Raw genomic sequence first — 18,614 nt, forward strand, 5'->3', positions numbered from 1 at the left:
GATGTTCTGGGATTGGCAGCTGCCTGTGTCCATTCAGACTGCCGCCTCAGCAGGACCCGATTCAGCTGCCCCAGTTACTGCCCCACTCACTTTTCTGCAAGCTGGCCCTTTCCTCTGCCCGATGGCACTCGAACTCAGCTCCATCCTCTGTTTTTTTTTTATGATTACCCCACATTTCCTTTCTTCTCTATCCCTCACTCTTTCTCTCTCTCTCTCTCTCTCTCTGTTTCCCTCTCTCCCAAACCCTCTCTCACTTTCTTTCTTCTTTTCTATCTTTCTTATCTATTCTCATTTCCTGACAGTTCATGTTTAATCCGGCCTCTTGATGATGATGATGGCAGCAGCAGCTGTAATAATGCTCTGGCCACTTTATCGATAATGTGTCAGAGAATATCTTAGTGTCGTTATTGAACACCTCCCATCCGACCAGAAAACCCCAATTGCATTTACCCATTTACCGAAGAGGAGGGTGGAGAGGAAGGAGGGATGAATAGAGAGAGGAGGAGAGTAAGGAAGGGGGGCATAACCGATCAATATCTAACAGTGAATTAAGTAATAGCATATTTTGTGTCAATGCATATTACAGCGTGTTTAACAGCAGAGGGCCATAACAGCCTGGCTCCATATCGCTATAGCGACCAGATCAATACAACACAGAGAGAGAGGGCCTGTCCGCCAGACAATGTCATTGGCTATCATCATAACTATATGAAATTGTGGGAGAACAATATGAAAATCATTTCGATATTTGGCTCGTTCTACCAATTTGATAGTTTTAAGAAGTGTGTCTTGGTCCCAACATTTTTTAGATTTCACCCAATTTTAACATTGTCATAAAGAGCACATTTAACGTAATAAAAACATGTTTCCCATCTCAAGGTTATCAATAAAAAATTATAATATAGTAAGTGCCCATTAAGAGCCAAATAAAGCAACAGAGTTGACTGTAACAGGGATGATGATTTCATGGTAAATCAGCCATAATTCACCTTGTGACAGAGGGAATGGAAGCTTGTTGTGTATAACAGGGAGTGGCAGTTGAACGCAAGCTTCAACAAAAAATGTTTATTGCTTAAACATTTCTAATCAGTCTATCTATGGGTAACAGGGTTGATGTGTTATGCTCAACCGCTCAGTTTTCCACCACAAAACACTAGAACGTGTTCAAGAAGAGTAGAACCAGCTCACCTGCTTTTACACCATGATTTGACTATTAGATGTTCAATGTTCTTTAAAAATATATATTTTACAAGCAATAGTTTCACTATATTAAAACGAGAGTTCAATTCACTTAACAGAGTTCACCTTAAAATGAAGGACAGATGTAAATGAATCACTAATCACATGAAATGAATAGTAATCTTCAGAAATGACTTTGTCAAAGCAACAAAATAACTAGGGCTTTACAATGATGGTGTAAACTTGGAGACTTTGGGTTGAAATCTTCCTAGAAGTGACACAGGAATGACTGAGGGACATGTCAAAATGCTGAATTTATTCATATAAAAACAAATCTGATTTAATTATCCATGTGGTCTATATTAAAGTGTCATTCATTTAATATACAGGCTTTTAAAATTCAACATTGGTGCACAATTTCTAATTAAAGGGACACAAAAGGCACTCATTTGATGGAACAACTCATTTACCTCTGGTCTCAGGCCTGGCATGCTCTGGTCTCAGGCCTGGCATGCTCTGGTCTCAGGCCTGGCATGCTCTGGTCTCAGGCCTGGCATGCTCTGGTCTCTGGCCTGGCATATTAGTATGCGTTTTTATCTTATTACTCTCCCAAGGCTCTGGTGTTTAGAGATAGTTTCCATCTATTTTTATGGGATTTGACAGTTCAAAGGGGTGGGGCGGTTTAAGTCCCAGGTGGCTACCGCGGTGACCCCAAGCCAGGACAGCTAATATACATACAATGTAGCCTCCCTCTGTGTCAGCATACCTGCCAAGAGTCCTGAACCTTTAAGACACCAGCATGCAGAAGTAACCCTCTAGAACTGGACTCTCAAATGTAGCATAGTTTATATTTTAGTGAACCGTATTGTACCTTAATCCTAATATTAGTTTATAGATTGACGCGTTTGCTTAAAGTGTTCATGCAATTATATTCCATCTAATCTCAAGCATGCTATCAATGGATTTCGCACATATAGATTGGGGAGGGGTGCGAGGCACGTGTCACAAGGCTAATTAAATAGTCGGTGGGGCGCGAGGTGACAGCTGTGTGTGGTCGATCAGCTGCGGAGGGACTCAGCAACGAGAGAAGGAAAGGGAGGGGGATCAATAAGCGCGCCTGTGGGAGCCACTTTACTGTTTCACTGTCTCTGGTGGGCTGTCTGCACGAGGCGAGCCCCCGTTCTTAGAACATTTTCCGGTCCTCGAGCGCGTGAGGGTGCCGGTACGAATCCCATTAGAGCATCTTGCTCACTGAAAAGTAAAAACCGGAAATTTGGGTGGAAACCATGACAACAGCAGAGACCGGAGACTGAGAGCAGAGTCGCAGTCAACAAACTGGCAGTAGACTGGTGAACTCTGATGTGAGCGAAGGAGCCTTTTTATTTTTACAATACCATTTTTATTTCAAAGATCTCGCTTTTTCTCTGTCAAGTATGAAATCCTCGAAGAAGAGCGCGGAGCAGAATATCCTGAGAGTTCTATGCGGAGTGATGGTCATGGCCTCGAGCGGTCACGGCGCAAGAGTTGTCAGCGGTAAGGTGATGATGTGATAACTTTTATGGTCAGTTTTTCACATATTGGTCTACTTTCAATGATCGTATAAAACAAATTAGCGTTATAAAATAATAACATTTGAATATTGGTGGTATTTCTGTTATCTTCAAGATAAGAATAATCAAATAATAATTCCTTAACCATTCTCATCAAACAATAATCTAAACCATAAACTACCAGTAAAATGTTACCTTTTGTGACTAGGTTAAAGTTATAGCTATAGCTCATCATCATCATCATCATCATAACCACCACCATCATCATCATCATTAGAATTAGATGGACATTTGTGAATTTTGTTAGGATTGGAAAATATAAATTAAAAAGACATCTATAAGATTAGGTTATCTGAGACAAAAAACATTTTCTAAATTTTCTCATGTTTTCTATTCCTTCAATTATTCATGTCAAAAATGTAATTGCATGTAAACTGCTACAGTTTTGCTTGTATTGCATTGCTACAGTTACAGATGATGAGGTACATGTGTGCATGTGCTTGCTTTCATACATGTGTATGAATGTGTGCGAACCTGTTAGAGTTTGTTTACCCTGGAAACTGGATTTATTGGTTTTATTGACTGTAAAGATTGAGTCTATTTACAGCTCCTTCCCTCTGTGACTAAATGTAGGAATATCTATGATTTACATCAGAATGCTATTCTACATGTGTCAGGGCTGTCGGTGTCATAGGGCAGGCAGCTGAATTAACATGTTTGCTTTCAAATTTGTTACATACTGTAGAGAGAGAGCGAAGAGAGAGAGAGAGAGAGTCTTATAGTCAGACAGATGACAGATGGAGAGAGTGAGTGAGGGGAGAGTGGACAACTTTTATTTCATTAGTGGTGAGATATGCCCCTCTTTAACCTAAAATGTCCCTACTATGTGATTTAGTCTAAATAAACTGCAAATGGCACAGAGGGAGAAGACAAAGTGACAGAGGGAGAATTAGTGAGAGAGAGGGGTTGATGTTCCAAGATAGGGAAAGTGCAGAGGATGAAAAGGGGGATGAGGAAGAGGGATGAAGGAGAGAAACAGAGGAAGAGGTGAAAGCAGGTGAAGGAAGAGGTGAAGATGGGTGAAGGAAGAGGTGAAGGCGGGTGAAGAAAGAGGTGAAGGCGGGTGAAGGAAGAGGTGAAAACGGGTGAAGGAAGAGGTGAAGGAAGAGGTGAAAATGGGTGAAGGAAGAGGTGAAAATGGGTGAAGGAAGAGGTGAAGATGGGTGAAGGAAGAGGTGAAGGAAGAGGTGAAGACGGGTGAAGGAAGAGGTGAAGGAGGAGGGGAAGGAGGAGGTGAAGGAAGAGGTGAAGGAGGAGGTGAAGGAGGAGGTGAAGGAGGAGGTGATGGAAGAGGTGATGGAGGAGGTGATGGAGGAGGTGATGGAAGGGGTGAAGGAAGAGGTGAAGACGGGTGAAGGAAGAGGTGAAGAAGGAGGTGAAGGAAGAAGTGAAGGAGGTGAAGGAGGAGGTGAAGGAGGAGGTGATGAAAGAGGTGATGGAGGAGGTGAAGGAGGAGGTGAAGGAAGAGGTGAAGGAGGAGGTGAAAGAAGAGGTGAAGGAGGGGGTGAAGGAAGAGGCTGTTAGAGGAAAAGAAAGGGAAGAACTGATGAAAATGTGGATCTGAGGAATCAGAGCAGAGGAGGCCGGATAGAGGGAACAAATTAATAAAGGAGAGAGAGCGAGAGAGGAAAAAAGAAAGGAAATAAGAAAGGGAGAAAGGAAAATGATGACGCTTTGGGTTGAGAAGAAGAATTTTGAGGTATCAGAACAGGAAGATGAGGCAGGATGGAGGGAATGAACGAAGAGAGGAAGAAAGAGAGAAAGGAGGTGAAAATGCTGAGTCTGTTGGTCGTCTGTGCACCCCGGTACCATTACTGGGTTCCAAAGTGATGATAGTGCAGATCTGATCTAGACCAGGCAGCCAATCACTTAAAGTACCTCCTGGCCACACTGCTAATGTTATTATTAGGCCTCTTTAACTGCCTGTGTATTAATCACTGGTATTATTCACTGATGCACGCATGCATGCATACACGCTCCACACACACACACACACACACACACACACACACACACACACACACACACACATACACACACACACACACACACACACACACACACACACACACACACACACACACACACACACACACACACACACACACACACACACACACACACACACGCGCACACACACACACACTGTGAGGCTGACCTCTCTGGTTGTTATGAGTCAGTCCAGAATCTGGGCCAGATCCGCCACTTTTCACCCACTTAACTGCCATCATAGAGTACAGCTTTATAATGCTGGATATTGTGTTCTGCATGTGTGTGATTATATTTGTGTGTATGTGTGTACCTGTGTGCGTGCATACTTGTGAAAGTACACATGTCTACTCTGTGTTTGTGGGTGTGTCTCCTCTGTGTTTGTGTATAAGTACAGTACAGCATGACTGCTGCTTACTGTAAATGCCATGTCAGTGTGTGAACACATCCAGTAAAAGTCTGTTTGTGAGCGGTAACAAGGCTGTTTTAGAAGTGGGCCTCCAGCCTACAGTGTGATCAGCAGCCCTGTTACTACAGTCAGTTAGCTAGAGTCACTTCCTGATTGACAGAGGATGTTGACCACACTAGGAAAGTTTGACGGTAAATTCTAAGGGACTGAGAGGATGCGAATGCGATGACCACATCCTTTTGGCGGGAAGCCAAGAGTCGTTAAGGGTGTGTGTGTGGGAGGGGGTCGAGGGATTGTGTACAACTGATAAGTTCAATGGAGATGTTTGCATTCACTTAAGACCTTCAAACCACTTCTTAAGATCAACAGAGAGTAGTTGTCCTAATGTATGAAATTCACTAATATGAACTGATTGATAGATTGATAAAAAAGTTGTTTGGTGAGGTGGTTGATTGACAGGTGGGTTGGTTGATTTGTGGACTGGTTGATTGACAGGTGGGTTGGTTGATTTGTGGACTGGTTGATTGACAGGTGGGTTGGTTAATTTGTGGACTGGTTGATGGATGTAGTGACCGGCGGAGGGCTGATTGGGTGTAGATACAGTAGTCTGGTGGATTTACTGATCACTGATTAGATGATGGATGGTTTGTCAGATAGATGGAGGGAGGAAAAGACAAACACAGCCACAGGAATCAGTAGAGAACAAGGAAGTAACTTGATTTTGAAACGGTGGTGGAACCATTACTTGATGGCATTGGCTCTATTACTGGCATACTGATCTCGGAAAACAAGAACTGAAAATCTCACGTAAATTACTGCCATATATGTTACGTAGTCTGGCCACGACAGATTACCGGCATACAGTAGATGCCTAAATTGGCTCCAATTGCATACAACTGACACAGATAGATTTGACATAATTGTCCATTGATTAATTAATCCATCCTTATGTAAATTGTCTACTTACAATTAGGGCTGTGACGGTCATGAAATTTTGTATGACGGTAATTGGCCAGCCAATAATAATAATAATAATTTGAATAAACATATTTTTTGAGGATGCACATTTTCTGCTCTCCTCCGCTCCTGACTGCATGTGCTGCCATAGAAATAGAATGAATAGAATGGGCGTCCCCATTCGAGTCAGCGATAGCATAGTGAGTGGACTGGTGGCCATTGCGTTGAGCAGAGTAGTAAGTAAAAGCAGGAAGAAAAGCAGGAAGTGTACCCATCAATATGTGCTGTGATTTGTTGATTCAACTCAACTAACATTACAAAAAATACATTCCATGGCATGTGCCACATAAGTTAACATCATCTGAATAAACATTTTAGGGCTGTTGCGGTGACAGCATTACCACCACACCGGCGGGCACGAGTCATGACAGCAGTCAAATTCCATGTGACCGTTTAGTCACGGTAATTTGGCTTCTCCAAGCTCTGATGCTTGCTTACTGCCTGGTACTCAGCACTCTATTGTCCTTCTAATCACTCTTACATATACCTGGCTGAAATGAAAATAAACCACGGAAAAAGCTTCCTCCATTCGATATTTAAATGCCTAGATAACATGTATTTTTTTTCCCGCTGCCCATTTCGATACAGGTGCATGATAATGGTCCATTCTAAATCAAAACTAATTTCACACATATATTACTTAGTATATGTAAAGACAAGATTAAATCAAGAATAGTCTGATGGGTGACAATATTAGCCTATCACTTGTGAATGATGCCCAGCTTGTGTGCAGTAAGGCAAGAAACAGCGCATCACTTTTTTTCCACCCCGACTTTTTCCAATCATAGTCGCACACCTCAGCACATAGGCCTATATGTTTTGATAAGGTTTGTATCACAACTGAAGTGGCCAAACAACTTCTTAAATTTAAGCACATTTATCCACTTTACAAGGGGTTTAGAGCCTAAGTTTCAAGTTTGGGGAAGATTATTTTCACCATAAAAATACACCTTTATAATAAAAAGCCTTACATGCGTAATCGCATTTGCGGTCACTTTTGAGATTTGTGTTTTCCCGCTAATTGTTTGCATTTTGGAACATTTGAGTTTATAGCCTACTGCCGTATGCGCATTGCTGCACTTATAATGTGAATAAATAGCCTAATAGTTTATGAACATTTTAAGGTAAACGTTCTGATCCGTTGCATCAGTCTCGTTGCTTTTAAAATGTTTTTTTTTTTATGCTAGTGGTTGTATTCATTTGGGATCTATCGCATCCCACAACTGTCCCAGACTATGTTTGGAATATTTATTTCTCGCACAGAATAGAATAGGCCAACTTTTGTACTACGGTGGATAGTAGATTGACATAGGTGTCACGCCCTGACCATAGAGAGCCATTGTTTCTCTATGGTGTGGTAGGTCAGGGCGTGACTAGGGGGTGATCTAGTATATCTATGTCTATGTTGTGTTTTAGTTTCTTTTTCTATGTTCGTGTTTTGTATAATTCCCAATTAGAGGCAGCTGGTAATCGTTGTCTCTTATTGGGGATCATATTTAAGTAGTTATTTTTCCCACCTGTGGTTGTGGGATCTTGTTTATGTGTAAGTGCCTGTGAGCACTGCAGTAGCTTCACGTATCGTTTATTCTTTATTGTTTTGTGCGGTCCACTTATCAATACAATATGTGGAACCCAGATCACGCTGCACGTTGGTCCGAGTATGCTTCCAGTTTGTACGACGAGCGTGACAATAGGCTAGTGCTTTTGCTGTCCATTAGGGCTACTCATCTTGTTGGCTGACAAAGGAAATGTGGACAGTTCTTCCAATATCTTCAATATGCGACTCGGAATTGACCAAGGGCGCACGCAGATGCGTCCCCAATGTGTCTGTCTTCACTTGTAGCCTGTGAGAAGGACCCGATCATGTGACGGGCATTGGCTAATAATAATTGCGATATCTCAGAGAGCCATGTGAGTGAGAGGTGCTTCGGAGCATGCAGCCGTGAGAAGGGAATTATAATTAATATATTCAGCCCAAGGGCACAACGGCCACTGGCCGCAAAAGGCATGGATTTTTTTAGGGGGCATTACGGCCACGCAAAGGGGATGCTGCAGGGAAATTTGAGGCATTATCAAGTGTTTGTCAAAATGTGAATGAGAGGCTGATGAAGTGTGTACAGGCTGCACAAAAAACAAAGCAAAGCTCATACCTTTCATGCAACTTTTTTCAAATCATCATTAGAGTCACATCATGCAGCCTTACATTGTATTACAATTCTAAACCTATAACCCAACGTAAATGTAAATTAAGCAGATAGGAGGACCCGTTTCTTTGTTAACCGCTCCACAAAGAATAGCCGCATGTGTGCACTCCCTCAAATCGTTTGGAGAAAATATCCGTTCTATATTATTCAGCTATTGTATCCTTCATACTCTAAACTAATATAAATTAATTCCACGGAATTCTAAGCAAATCTTGTTTACTAAATAAACTAGTGTAGCCCACAGCCATATGGCATAGCCAGACCAGGGCCTAACATAAGGACAACTCAGAGTAGGCTATTCTGTTAATCTGAAATAGACTACATTTTCTTCATGTCATATTTCTTTAGACTTGTCTAAAATAAATAATGGATTTATTGTGAGGGTGTAGGCTATTTTAAATGGATTTATTATACTTTAAAAAAAATGTAGATGTACCAAAGGTCTGCATCAGTGACTTGTAGGCTACTGTATGCATGGAAGCAAGGAGATGCTAAATGTGTTTATGTCAATTACCTTGAGACCGGCAATCACCGGCTGACAAAATTTCATGACCACCACAGCCCTATAACATTCCCATGAACATTTTTGCATCACAATATCAGGCAGCAATTTCGAGTGTATCCATGATTTTACCTGTCAATTAGCCAGAGGTTCCAAGACCCTTCTATTCATTCTATTTCTATGTGTGCTGCTGATGCAGGGAGGGGGGGGGGCGTTCCGATCTTCATCCATAACCTTCGGTTACATGGTCAGAAGGTAATTGTGCGAGCCCTACATGCAATCAATAGATTGACGATCTCATTTGCCTCCAGGTCAGACGGTGTGTCAGGGAGGGGAGGAGCATCCATGCTATAAGATCGCCTACTTCCGGGAAATGACCAGCCGGATTGCATTCAGCGAGGCCAGACAGGCGTGTGAGATGGACGGAGGATCGTTGCTGAGCGTAGAGAGCGCTGCGGAGCAGAGACACATAGAACACCTACTACAGGTCAGTGTGTGTGTGTTTGCGCGCGTGTGTGTGTGACAGTACAAACAACAACACCAAAAACACCTCCTCAAAGTGCTCCTATCATGAACATGTTAATATATTTCTTATTTACTTATAATATACTTACAATATATATATATTATTCCCTACAGGAGCTTCGGACCTCCTCAACAGGAGCAGGGACAGAAACGGGGGTAGGAGCAGGTACCGGTAATGGAGGAATAGCAGATGGTGATTTCTGGATCGGGCTGATGAGGACAGAAGGAGAACACACACAGGAAAACGGCGGCTTCGCCTCCTGTTCTGACCTCTACCTCTGGACCGACGGGAGTGTGTCCCAATTCAGGTGTGTATGTTTCACACAGCAACTGTTACTTTGGTGAGGCTTTTGTGTATGTCTGTGTTTTAATTTGAATATGTGTATTATTGTGTGTGATTGTGTGCGTTAGGAACTGGTATTTTGACGAGCCGTCGTGCGGAGGGGAGGCGTGTGTTGTGATGTACCACCAGCCTACAGCGCTCCACGGGCTGGGCGGGGCCTACATGTACCAGTGGAACGACGACAGGTGCAACATGAAGCACAACTTCATCTGCAAGTACGAACCAGGTACGCAGCATCACACAGGTACGCAAATGTCACGGCAGATAAGATGAGTTCTGTGTGTTTTGTGGAGTGTTCTATACGTTTCCCTTTTAAAAGGTTGTTATATATATTTTTTATTATATCTTTTTTTTACCCCCCTTTTTCTCCTAATTTCGTGATATCCAATTGTGTTTTAGCCTGGTAAAACTACACTAACAGAAATGCATATCAGTTTTGTTTAATCAAGTTTTTTCTGATTCTGATGTTGATCCAGAGAGCCGTCTGGGGAAGGAGCAGGGGGACAGGCCTGGAGCTCGTGACCCAGGTGAGGAGGCACACCCTGGGGCATAGCCCGGCCACAGCAGCCCCACTCCTGGAGGTCAGCATGGTTGACTGCATGAGGGTATCAGTTAGTATATCCCTTTTTGATTTAGTATCTTTGTCTGTCTGTCCCAGATGTGGCGGTGGTGCAGGCAGATGAGGTCAAACAATCCGGGCCAAGTGAGGACGACGCCCCACACGTAATCATAGCTGGAACCTCAGGTGAGAGGTGGAGGTGAGACAGGTGGAGGTGAGACAGGGAGGTGAGACAATTAGATGGTATGGCAGGACACCAGAAAGTGAAACATGTGGTGTAGCGATGATATGGAATGTAAGACAGTGTTTAAATAGAGTGTAATTACTGAAATAGCCTCCCTGGAGCTCCATCTCTGCTCTATCCTCCTTCTGCAGGTATGCTGCTGGTTTATGTAATCATCCCCACCATCCCTCTGCTGCTGCTCATCCTGGTGGCTTCTGGGACTTGCTGTTTCCAGATGTTTAGTAAGAGGTGAGACATGACACTGCAACAACAAAAACTACAACTCCCTATGGTACAACACAACTGAACAGACTAAGTCCCCGGAGACCCCAGTACTGCCTTACTGATAACAGCTTCACTAAAATATAAATTTTACCTTTATTTAACTAGGCAAGTCAGTTAAGAACAAATTCTTATTTTCAATGATGGCCAAGGAACAGTGGGTTAACTGCCTGGTTCAGGGGCAGAACAACAGATTTGTACCTTGTCAGCTCGGGGATTCGATCTTGCAACCTTTCGGTTATTAGTCCAACGCTCTAAGCACTAGGCTACGCTGCCGCCCAATAATAACCAATCTACAAACCAATCGTATAATATTCTCTTATATACTCCTCTTTCTGTAATTTTCAATCACACTTACACTCCCATCAACTCTCTTTTTTTTAATTCCTTGAATTGGCATACTCAAAATTAATCAGAGAAACAGCTCAATCTCTGAACCATACCCCCCCCTGTTCATCCACTAATGGATGGGTCCAGTCCCTCCGTCCCTGTGAAGTGATGGATGGGTCTGGGCTGTAATTGTTTGGTAAGAACAGTGCTTACTCAGTCATAATCACTGGCATAACACAAGGACGTCTTGTTAGCAAAGAGTCATTTAGCATAACAGCCCTGGCCACTGGCTCAGCCCTCTGTCATTAATTATTATTGTGATTGTGTGTGTGTGTGTGTGTGTGTGTGTGTGTGTGTGTGTGTGTGTGTGTGTGTGTGTGTGTGTGTGTGTGTGTGTGTGTAACAAAGTCTATGATTTCTGGGTCGATAGCTGGGCCCGTCGATGGCGTTTCTACAATAACCAAAGTGCAACTCCAGCACATTGTATAATGCCAACCAACCTCCCTACCCCGCTACTGTCACTTTATATCTCCTATATAGACACTCCCAGCTCTCCTTTGCCTTGATTGGGCAGCAACTGTGTTTTTTATTTATTTATCCAGTTTAGTATCACTGTCCGTCTGAGTGAGTTCAGTCATTTTCTGGCGTATCTGTACTTTACTATTTATATTTATTTTTACTTCACTACATCCAAATGTTCCATTTTTTTTTTACACCCAAAAGTACTTGTTACATTTTGAATGCTTAGAAGGACAGGACAATTGTCTAATTCACACACTTATCAAGAGAACATCCTTGGTCATCCCTACTGCCACTGATCTTGCGGACTCATTAAACACAATTCTTCATTTGTAAATTAATGTCTGAGTGTTGGAGTGTGCCTCTGGCTATCCGTAAATTAAAACAAGAAAATTGTGCTGTCTGGTTTGCTTAATATTGTCAGGCGTGTGCGTACTTGTCGTGAAGTCAGGTGCAGGAGAGCAGAGAATTGTGAACAGGCACACACTTTATTTCGGCAGGAGAAAGATTACAGACGGACGCAGCTGCGTCAAAAGCCTCCAGCCAACAAGGCAAAGTGTAAAGCGCGCAAAAACAGTCACAAAACATCAATGTATAACAATTCAAACAAGCTTCATGAAAATAACACGGAAATAACGAACGCCAGCCTGGCGCGTTACAAAACACGTAACACACAAACAATATCACACAAAGACATGAAGGGGAACAGAGGACTAATACATGCAGTGTGATTGGGAAATGTAAATCAGGTGTGTAAAACAAGACAATACAAATGGATAAATGAAAAATGGAGCGGCGATGGCTAGAAAGCCGGTGACGTCGACCGCCGAATGCCGCCCGAACAAGGAGAGGAGCCGACTTCGGCGGAAGTCGTGACAAATATAAGGAATTTGAATTGATTTATACTTTTACTTTTGATACTTAAGTATATTTTAGCAATTACATTTACATTTGATACTGTTACGAACCGGCTCAGAGTTCGCAACAAAAGGGAGACAACGTGGAGACAAGGAGTATCAAAATATATATTTATTAAATAAAGTAAACTAAGTCATTAAGAATGGTGTGTGGTAATCAGTAGTGTAAGTGAGTGTTTCGCATACCTGAATGTAATAATGCAGAGTGTTGAAGGGTGCCAAAGCAAACAATCAAAAAGCCACAACTAGCACAACCAAAAACAACCAGGTGTCTGCATGGAGAGAGTCTCTCCAATGACTGTGGAAGAGGTCTATTTATCCTGGGACACAGCCGGGCCCAGGTGCTTCCCATTTAGCTGACGACCCTTCCAACTCCGCCCACCGGCATCCTAATAAGAAAACAAGAACAAAGAGAGAGAATACGGCAGACAGAGTGGGAGGGTCACCACAATACTTAAGTATATTTAAACCAAATACTTTTAGAATTTTACTCAAGTAGTATTTTACTGGGTGACTTTTACTTTTACTTGAGTCATTTTCTTTTAAGGTATCTTTACTTTTACTCAAGTATGACAATTGGGTACTTTTTCCACCACTGGTTTTTAACATATTTCCGATAGCTGGGGAACTGAGAGGGAATCTACAGACAGAGACCAGTTAATCACGCCTCTGACTCCCGCCTGCCGGAGTAAAATTCTTCCTGAAACGCACCCAAAGCCCTAACGCTGCTAGAAGGGTTCAAGCTTTTGTCAAATGAACGTCAAAAGTTGAAATGTTTTGCATTTAACCTAATTCTCCTAACCTGCTACGTTAATTCTCCTAACCTGCTACATTAATTACCCTAACCTGCTATGTTAATTATTATAACCTGCTTCGTTAATTATTCTAACGTGCTTCGTAAATTTAATTTTTTCATTTCACCTTTATTTAACCAGGTAGGCAAGTAGAGAACAAGTTCTCATTTGCAACTGCGACCTGGCCAAGATAAAGCGTAGCAATTGGACACATACAACAACAGAGAGTTACACATGGAATAAACAAAACATACAGTCAATAATACAGTAGAACAAAAGAAAACAAAAAGTCTATATACAGTGAGTGCAAATGAGGTAAGTTAAGGCAATAAATAGGCCATGGTGGCGAAGTAATTACAATATAGCAACTAAACACTGGAATGGTAGATGTGCAGAAGATGAATGTGCAAGTAGAGATACTGGGGTGCAAAGGAGCAAGATAAATAAATAAATACAGTATGGGGATGAGGTAGGTAGATAGATGTGCTGTTTACAGATGTGCAATGTACAGGTGCAGTGATCTGTGAGCTGCTCTGACAGCTGGTGCTTAAAACTAGTGAGGGAGATATGAGTCTCCAGCTTCAGAGATTTCTGCAGTTCGTTCCAGTCATTGGCAGCAGAGAAATGGAAGGAAAGATGACCAAAGGAGGAATTGGCTTTGGGGGTGACCAGTGAGATTTACCTGCTGGAGCGCCTTCTACGAGTGGGTGCTGCTATTGTGACCAGTGAGCTGAGATAAGGCGGGGCTTTACCTAGCAGAGACTTGTAGATAACCTGTGGGTGGGTTTGGCGACGAGTATGAAGCGAAGGCCAACCAACGAGAGCGTACAGCTCGCAATGGTGGGTAGTGTATGGGGCTTTGGTGACAAAACGGATGGCACTGTGATAGACTGCATCCAGTTTGTTGAGTAGAGTGTTTGAGGCTATTTTATAGATGACATCACCGAAGTCGAGGATCGGTAGGATGGTCAGTTTTACGAGGGTATGTTTGGCAGCATGAGTGAAGGATGCTTTGTTGCGATATAGGAAGCCGATTCTAGATTTAATTTTGGATTGGAGATGCTTAATGTGAGTCTGGAAGGAGAGTTTACAGTCTAACCAGACACCCAGGTATTTGTAGTTGGCCACGTATTCTAAGTCAGAGCCATCCAGAGTAGTGATGCTGGATGGGCGAGCAGGTGCGGGCAGTGATCGATTGAATAGCATGCATTTAGTTTTACTTGCGTTTAAGAGCAGTTGGAGGCCACAGAAGGAGAGTTGTATGGCATTGAAGCTCGTCTGGAGGTTAGTTAACACAGAGTCCAAAGAGGGGCCAGAAGTATACAGAATGGTGTCGTCTGCGTAGAGGTGGATCAGTGAATCACCAGCAGCAAGAGCAACATCATTGATGTATACAGAGAAGAGAGTCGGCCCGAGAATTGAACACTGTGGCACCCCCATAGAGACTGCCAGAGGTCCGGACAACAGGCCCTCCGATTTGACACACTGAACTCTATCAGAGAAGTAGTTGGTAAACCAGGCGAGGCAATCATTTGAGAAACCAAGGCTGTTGAGTCTGCCAATAAGAATATGGTGATTGACAGAGTCGAAAGCCTTGGCCAGGTCGATGAATACGGCTGCACAGTAATGTCTCTTATCGATAGCGGTTATGATGTCGTTTAGGACCTTGAGCGTGGCTGAGGTGCACCCATGACCAGCTCTGAAACCAGATTGCATAGCGGAGAAGGTACGGTGGGAAAATCGAAATGGTCGGTGATCTGTTTGTTAACTTGGCTTTCGAAGACCTTAGAAAGACAGGGTAGGATAGATTTAGGTCTGTAGCAGTTTGGGTCTAGAGTGTCACCCCCTTTGAAGAGGGGGATGACCGCGGCAGCTTTCCAATCTTTGGGAATCTCAGACGATACGAAAAGAGAGGTTGAACAGGCTAGTAATAGGGGTTGCAACAATTTCGGCAGATCATTTTAGAAAGACAGGGTCCAGATTGTCTAGCCCGGCTGATTCGTATGGGTCCAGATTTTGCAGCTCTTTCAGAACATCAGCTATCCGGATTTGGGTGAAGGAGAAATGGTGGGGGCTTTGGCGGGTTGCTGTGGAGGGTGCCGGGCAGTTGACCGGGGTAGGGGTAGCCAGGTGGAGAAATGCTTATTGAAATTCTCAATTATAGTGGATCTATCGGTGGATGTTTCTAACCTGCTACGAAAGTCAAATCTGATGTTAATCTGATTTGACGCTAGGGTCATGGCCCTTCTAGCCATGACCCTAGCGCGTGCGAGGTCTCTCCTTTACAACAGGCGACACACTTGAACTTACAACAGGACAAACGTGATCTGAGGAAATATGAGTTATGAGGAGTTACGAGTAGGCAAGGATCCAGAGTTTTATCACTGGGTATGGCTGGCACTATGAGGAGATATAAGTAGGCAAGGATCCAGAGTTTTATCACTGGGTATGGCTGGCACTATGAGGAGATATAAGTAGGCAAGGATCCAGAGTTTTATCGCTGGATATGGCTGGCACTATGAGGAGATATAAGTAGGCAAGGATCCAGAGTTTTATCGCTGGGTATGGCTGGCACTATGAGGAGATATAAGTAGGCAAGGATCCAGAGTTTTATCGCTGGATATGGCTGGCACTATGAGGAGATATAAGTAGGCAAGGATCCAGAGTTTTATCGCTGGATATGGCTGGCACTATGAGGAGATATAAGTAGGCAAGGATCCAGAGTTTTATCGCTGGGTATGGCTGGCACAGAAGGGTTTGTGTGAGCAACAGCTGTCGTGTTTAACACACACACACGCATGCAACCACACATGTACACGCACACACAGTTTTGTTTTACGATTCATCTGTGGTTCTACTATTCTAATTTAGTTTTGTTCTACTATTGTTCATTCTGTTTTCAATGTTTTTATTTCATAAAGCAAACCACGGACCAAAACCAGTGTTAACCACCAATCAACGCTCTGGATCTCCAAGACACCCAAGACAGACAGCATGGAAGTATGAATGGCAGGTTACATCACAAACAAGATAAACAGATTAGGCAGAACTAACTGAATGATAGCTCTCTTTCCCTGATACTATCCTTGTTCCAAATACATCTAACTATCCACCTCAACCAATGACCTGCTCTCCTCTTCTGCATTTCCTTTGTTCAATTTGTTCGTCTCCACCGCTCTGTTTAGTTTTTCCTTATTTCCTCTCCTCCCCTCCACCCCTCCTGTCCTCCTGTTAATGTGTTCCAGCAAACAAAAATGAAACGACTTAATGGATAATTTGGCAATCCTCGTACCTCTCTGATATCAAGGTAGACCTATCGTGTTGCCTTTTCCCCTTGCTGCTAATAGCCAGGAACATTTTGCTGGAATCCCGGTGTCTGTACGCATGTGTGAGTGTGAGCATGCTACCGTGTGTGTACACTAATGTGTGTGTGTGCGTTACACTAATCGGTTCCAAACAGAGGAAGTAATTAACTATCAGTAATTAAGGGTGGTGCGAGGGGGACCCTGATAAAACAAGGAATTGAACCATCCCCTGTGACCAGGAATAGGGTCAGAGCCACTTAACACATCACACAGATTTACTCCTGAACAGCAGCACACAGCGAGGGGTAGGAGAGGAGGGAGAGGGGGGAGAGGAGGGAGAGGGGGAAAAGAGGGAAATAGGACTTTAAAATGGAAATTGAAGTGTGTTGTTTGATCTGCTTCCCGTTGTTCAGGGTTTACTACTAGCTTAACTCTCTGTTCCCTCACCGGGGATCTATGTCTCAGACAGATCAGTCAGCTAAATGACTTTCCTAAATGTCCTGAACAAAAAATGATTACCTAGTTATTATAGAAAGAGGAACTTGAAAACATACTGACATACTGAACTGATTATCTGTGTCTGTTGTCATGCAGAGGGACATTATCAACGTTGACCATGACTTTCTTTTGTGAAGGTATAACGCTATTTCTTATTCTTGTTGTTATCCAAAACTACACGCTATGTTTTGGGAGAGGTCGCTACCAAGATGAGGACCAAAGCTAGTGAACACTACAGAAGGTGCTTTCCACGATCCAATCTAATTGAATGCATAATGCCAGTAAATATCTCATGGATGAAACAGTCAGTATTTATCCAATATTTATCACCGCCTGATATGAATACTGTAAGTGCAGTTTTGTGCATGTTACATGGTCTACAATGTTATATTTTATATTCCGTATAAGCATTGTCTAATGTGAGAGATTATCCACCTGGCTAATATTGATACATGCCATACATCTCAACTTATCCTCAGATGTCCTATGTTATTGCTTTTATATGATGGACTATATGAGCGTACTACATGTGTTTTCTTTCAAAGGTAACTACACGTGTAGCACGCTCAACCATTGAACAAGGTTTGAATAAGGGATTTGTGTATATTTCAGTGTGTATGTGTTGGATGGAGTGTGGTACATACATTAGGTTCTAGAGTTTCTAGAACCACATACAGTAGATCAGTGGTACATATATGAGACTAGGTTCTGGTGATGGTATGGTACGTTTTGGAGCCTGTGTGTGAATGTGTTGTTAAGTTGCGTGTTTTGTACCCAGCGTTGTGATGCAGTCACTGTCCTGCTAGCCTGTCTACCCACAGCCAGAGATGAGAACAGAGTTTATTAAGAGCCTTGTAGAAACTTAAAGAAACCTTTTTCACCCATAACTTGTTTTGTGACGAGATCACTCAATAAAAGGCTTTATGTGATTCATTGACGTCAGTGTTTAATTGTGCATTTTCGATGATGAGACACGACACACACGCACACACTGAAGAGTGTGTGTGGGTTACCCCTAGTCTGTTATTAGTCGTACTTTGTTAAAGTGATTAGCCTGCCAATTAAACTTATCAGTCCTGTGCTTCAACAAGAGTACACACACACACACACACACACACACACACACACACACACACACACACACACACACACACGGTTCTGGTAATTATAGATATGAGTAATCACTGCATTTTAAAGCTCAGGGTAGAATCAAGAAAATAGGACCTTAAACATTTGATGTTCATTAGAAACACACACACACACACACACACTGTATCCAACATATTGTGATGATCAGTTACAATTGATCATGCATCATCAGAATGAGTTCAAAAGGACACAATACATGTTGTATACATTGTACAGATTTTGTACAAACAGTACTGGCCAAGCCTGAATGTACCCGTAAC

General features: G+C 42.8%; 1 protein-coding gene across 2 annotated transcripts; it reads left to right on the forward strand.

Annotated features, from left to right (window-relative positions):
• The first annotated feature begins 2,226 nt into the window (after positions 1-2,226).
• LOC106578443 (chondrolectin) lies at positions 2,227-18,134 on the forward strand. 2 transcript variants are annotated; one of them, XM_014157240.3, is made up of 8 exons: positions 2,227-2,712; positions 9,222-9,397; positions 9,550-9,743; positions 9,847-10,022; positions 10,255-10,305; positions 10,437-10,523; positions 10,713-10,809; positions 16,324-18,134. In XM_014157240.3, the coding sequence occupies exons 1-8, from the start codon at positions 2,613-2,615 to the stop codon at positions 16,406-16,408; spliced, it is 966 nt and encodes a 321-aa protein (XP_014012715.1). In that variant the 5' UTR covers positions 2,227-2,612; the 3' UTR covers positions 16,409-18,134. The 2 variants fall into 2 exon arrangements, with proteins under 2 accessions (XP_014012715.1, XP_014012717.1); XM_014157242.3 differs by having other exon boundaries at positions 9,847-10,004.
• The last annotated feature ends 480 nt before the right edge of the window (positions 18,135-18,614 follow it).

This window comes from Salmo salar, chromosome 19 (assembly GCF_965601325.2).
Source record: "Salmo salar chromosome 19, fSalSal1, whole genome shotgun sequence".
Classification (NCBI taxonomy): Eukaryota; Metazoa; Chordata; class Actinopteri; order Salmoniformes; family Salmonidae; genus Salmo; species Salmo salar.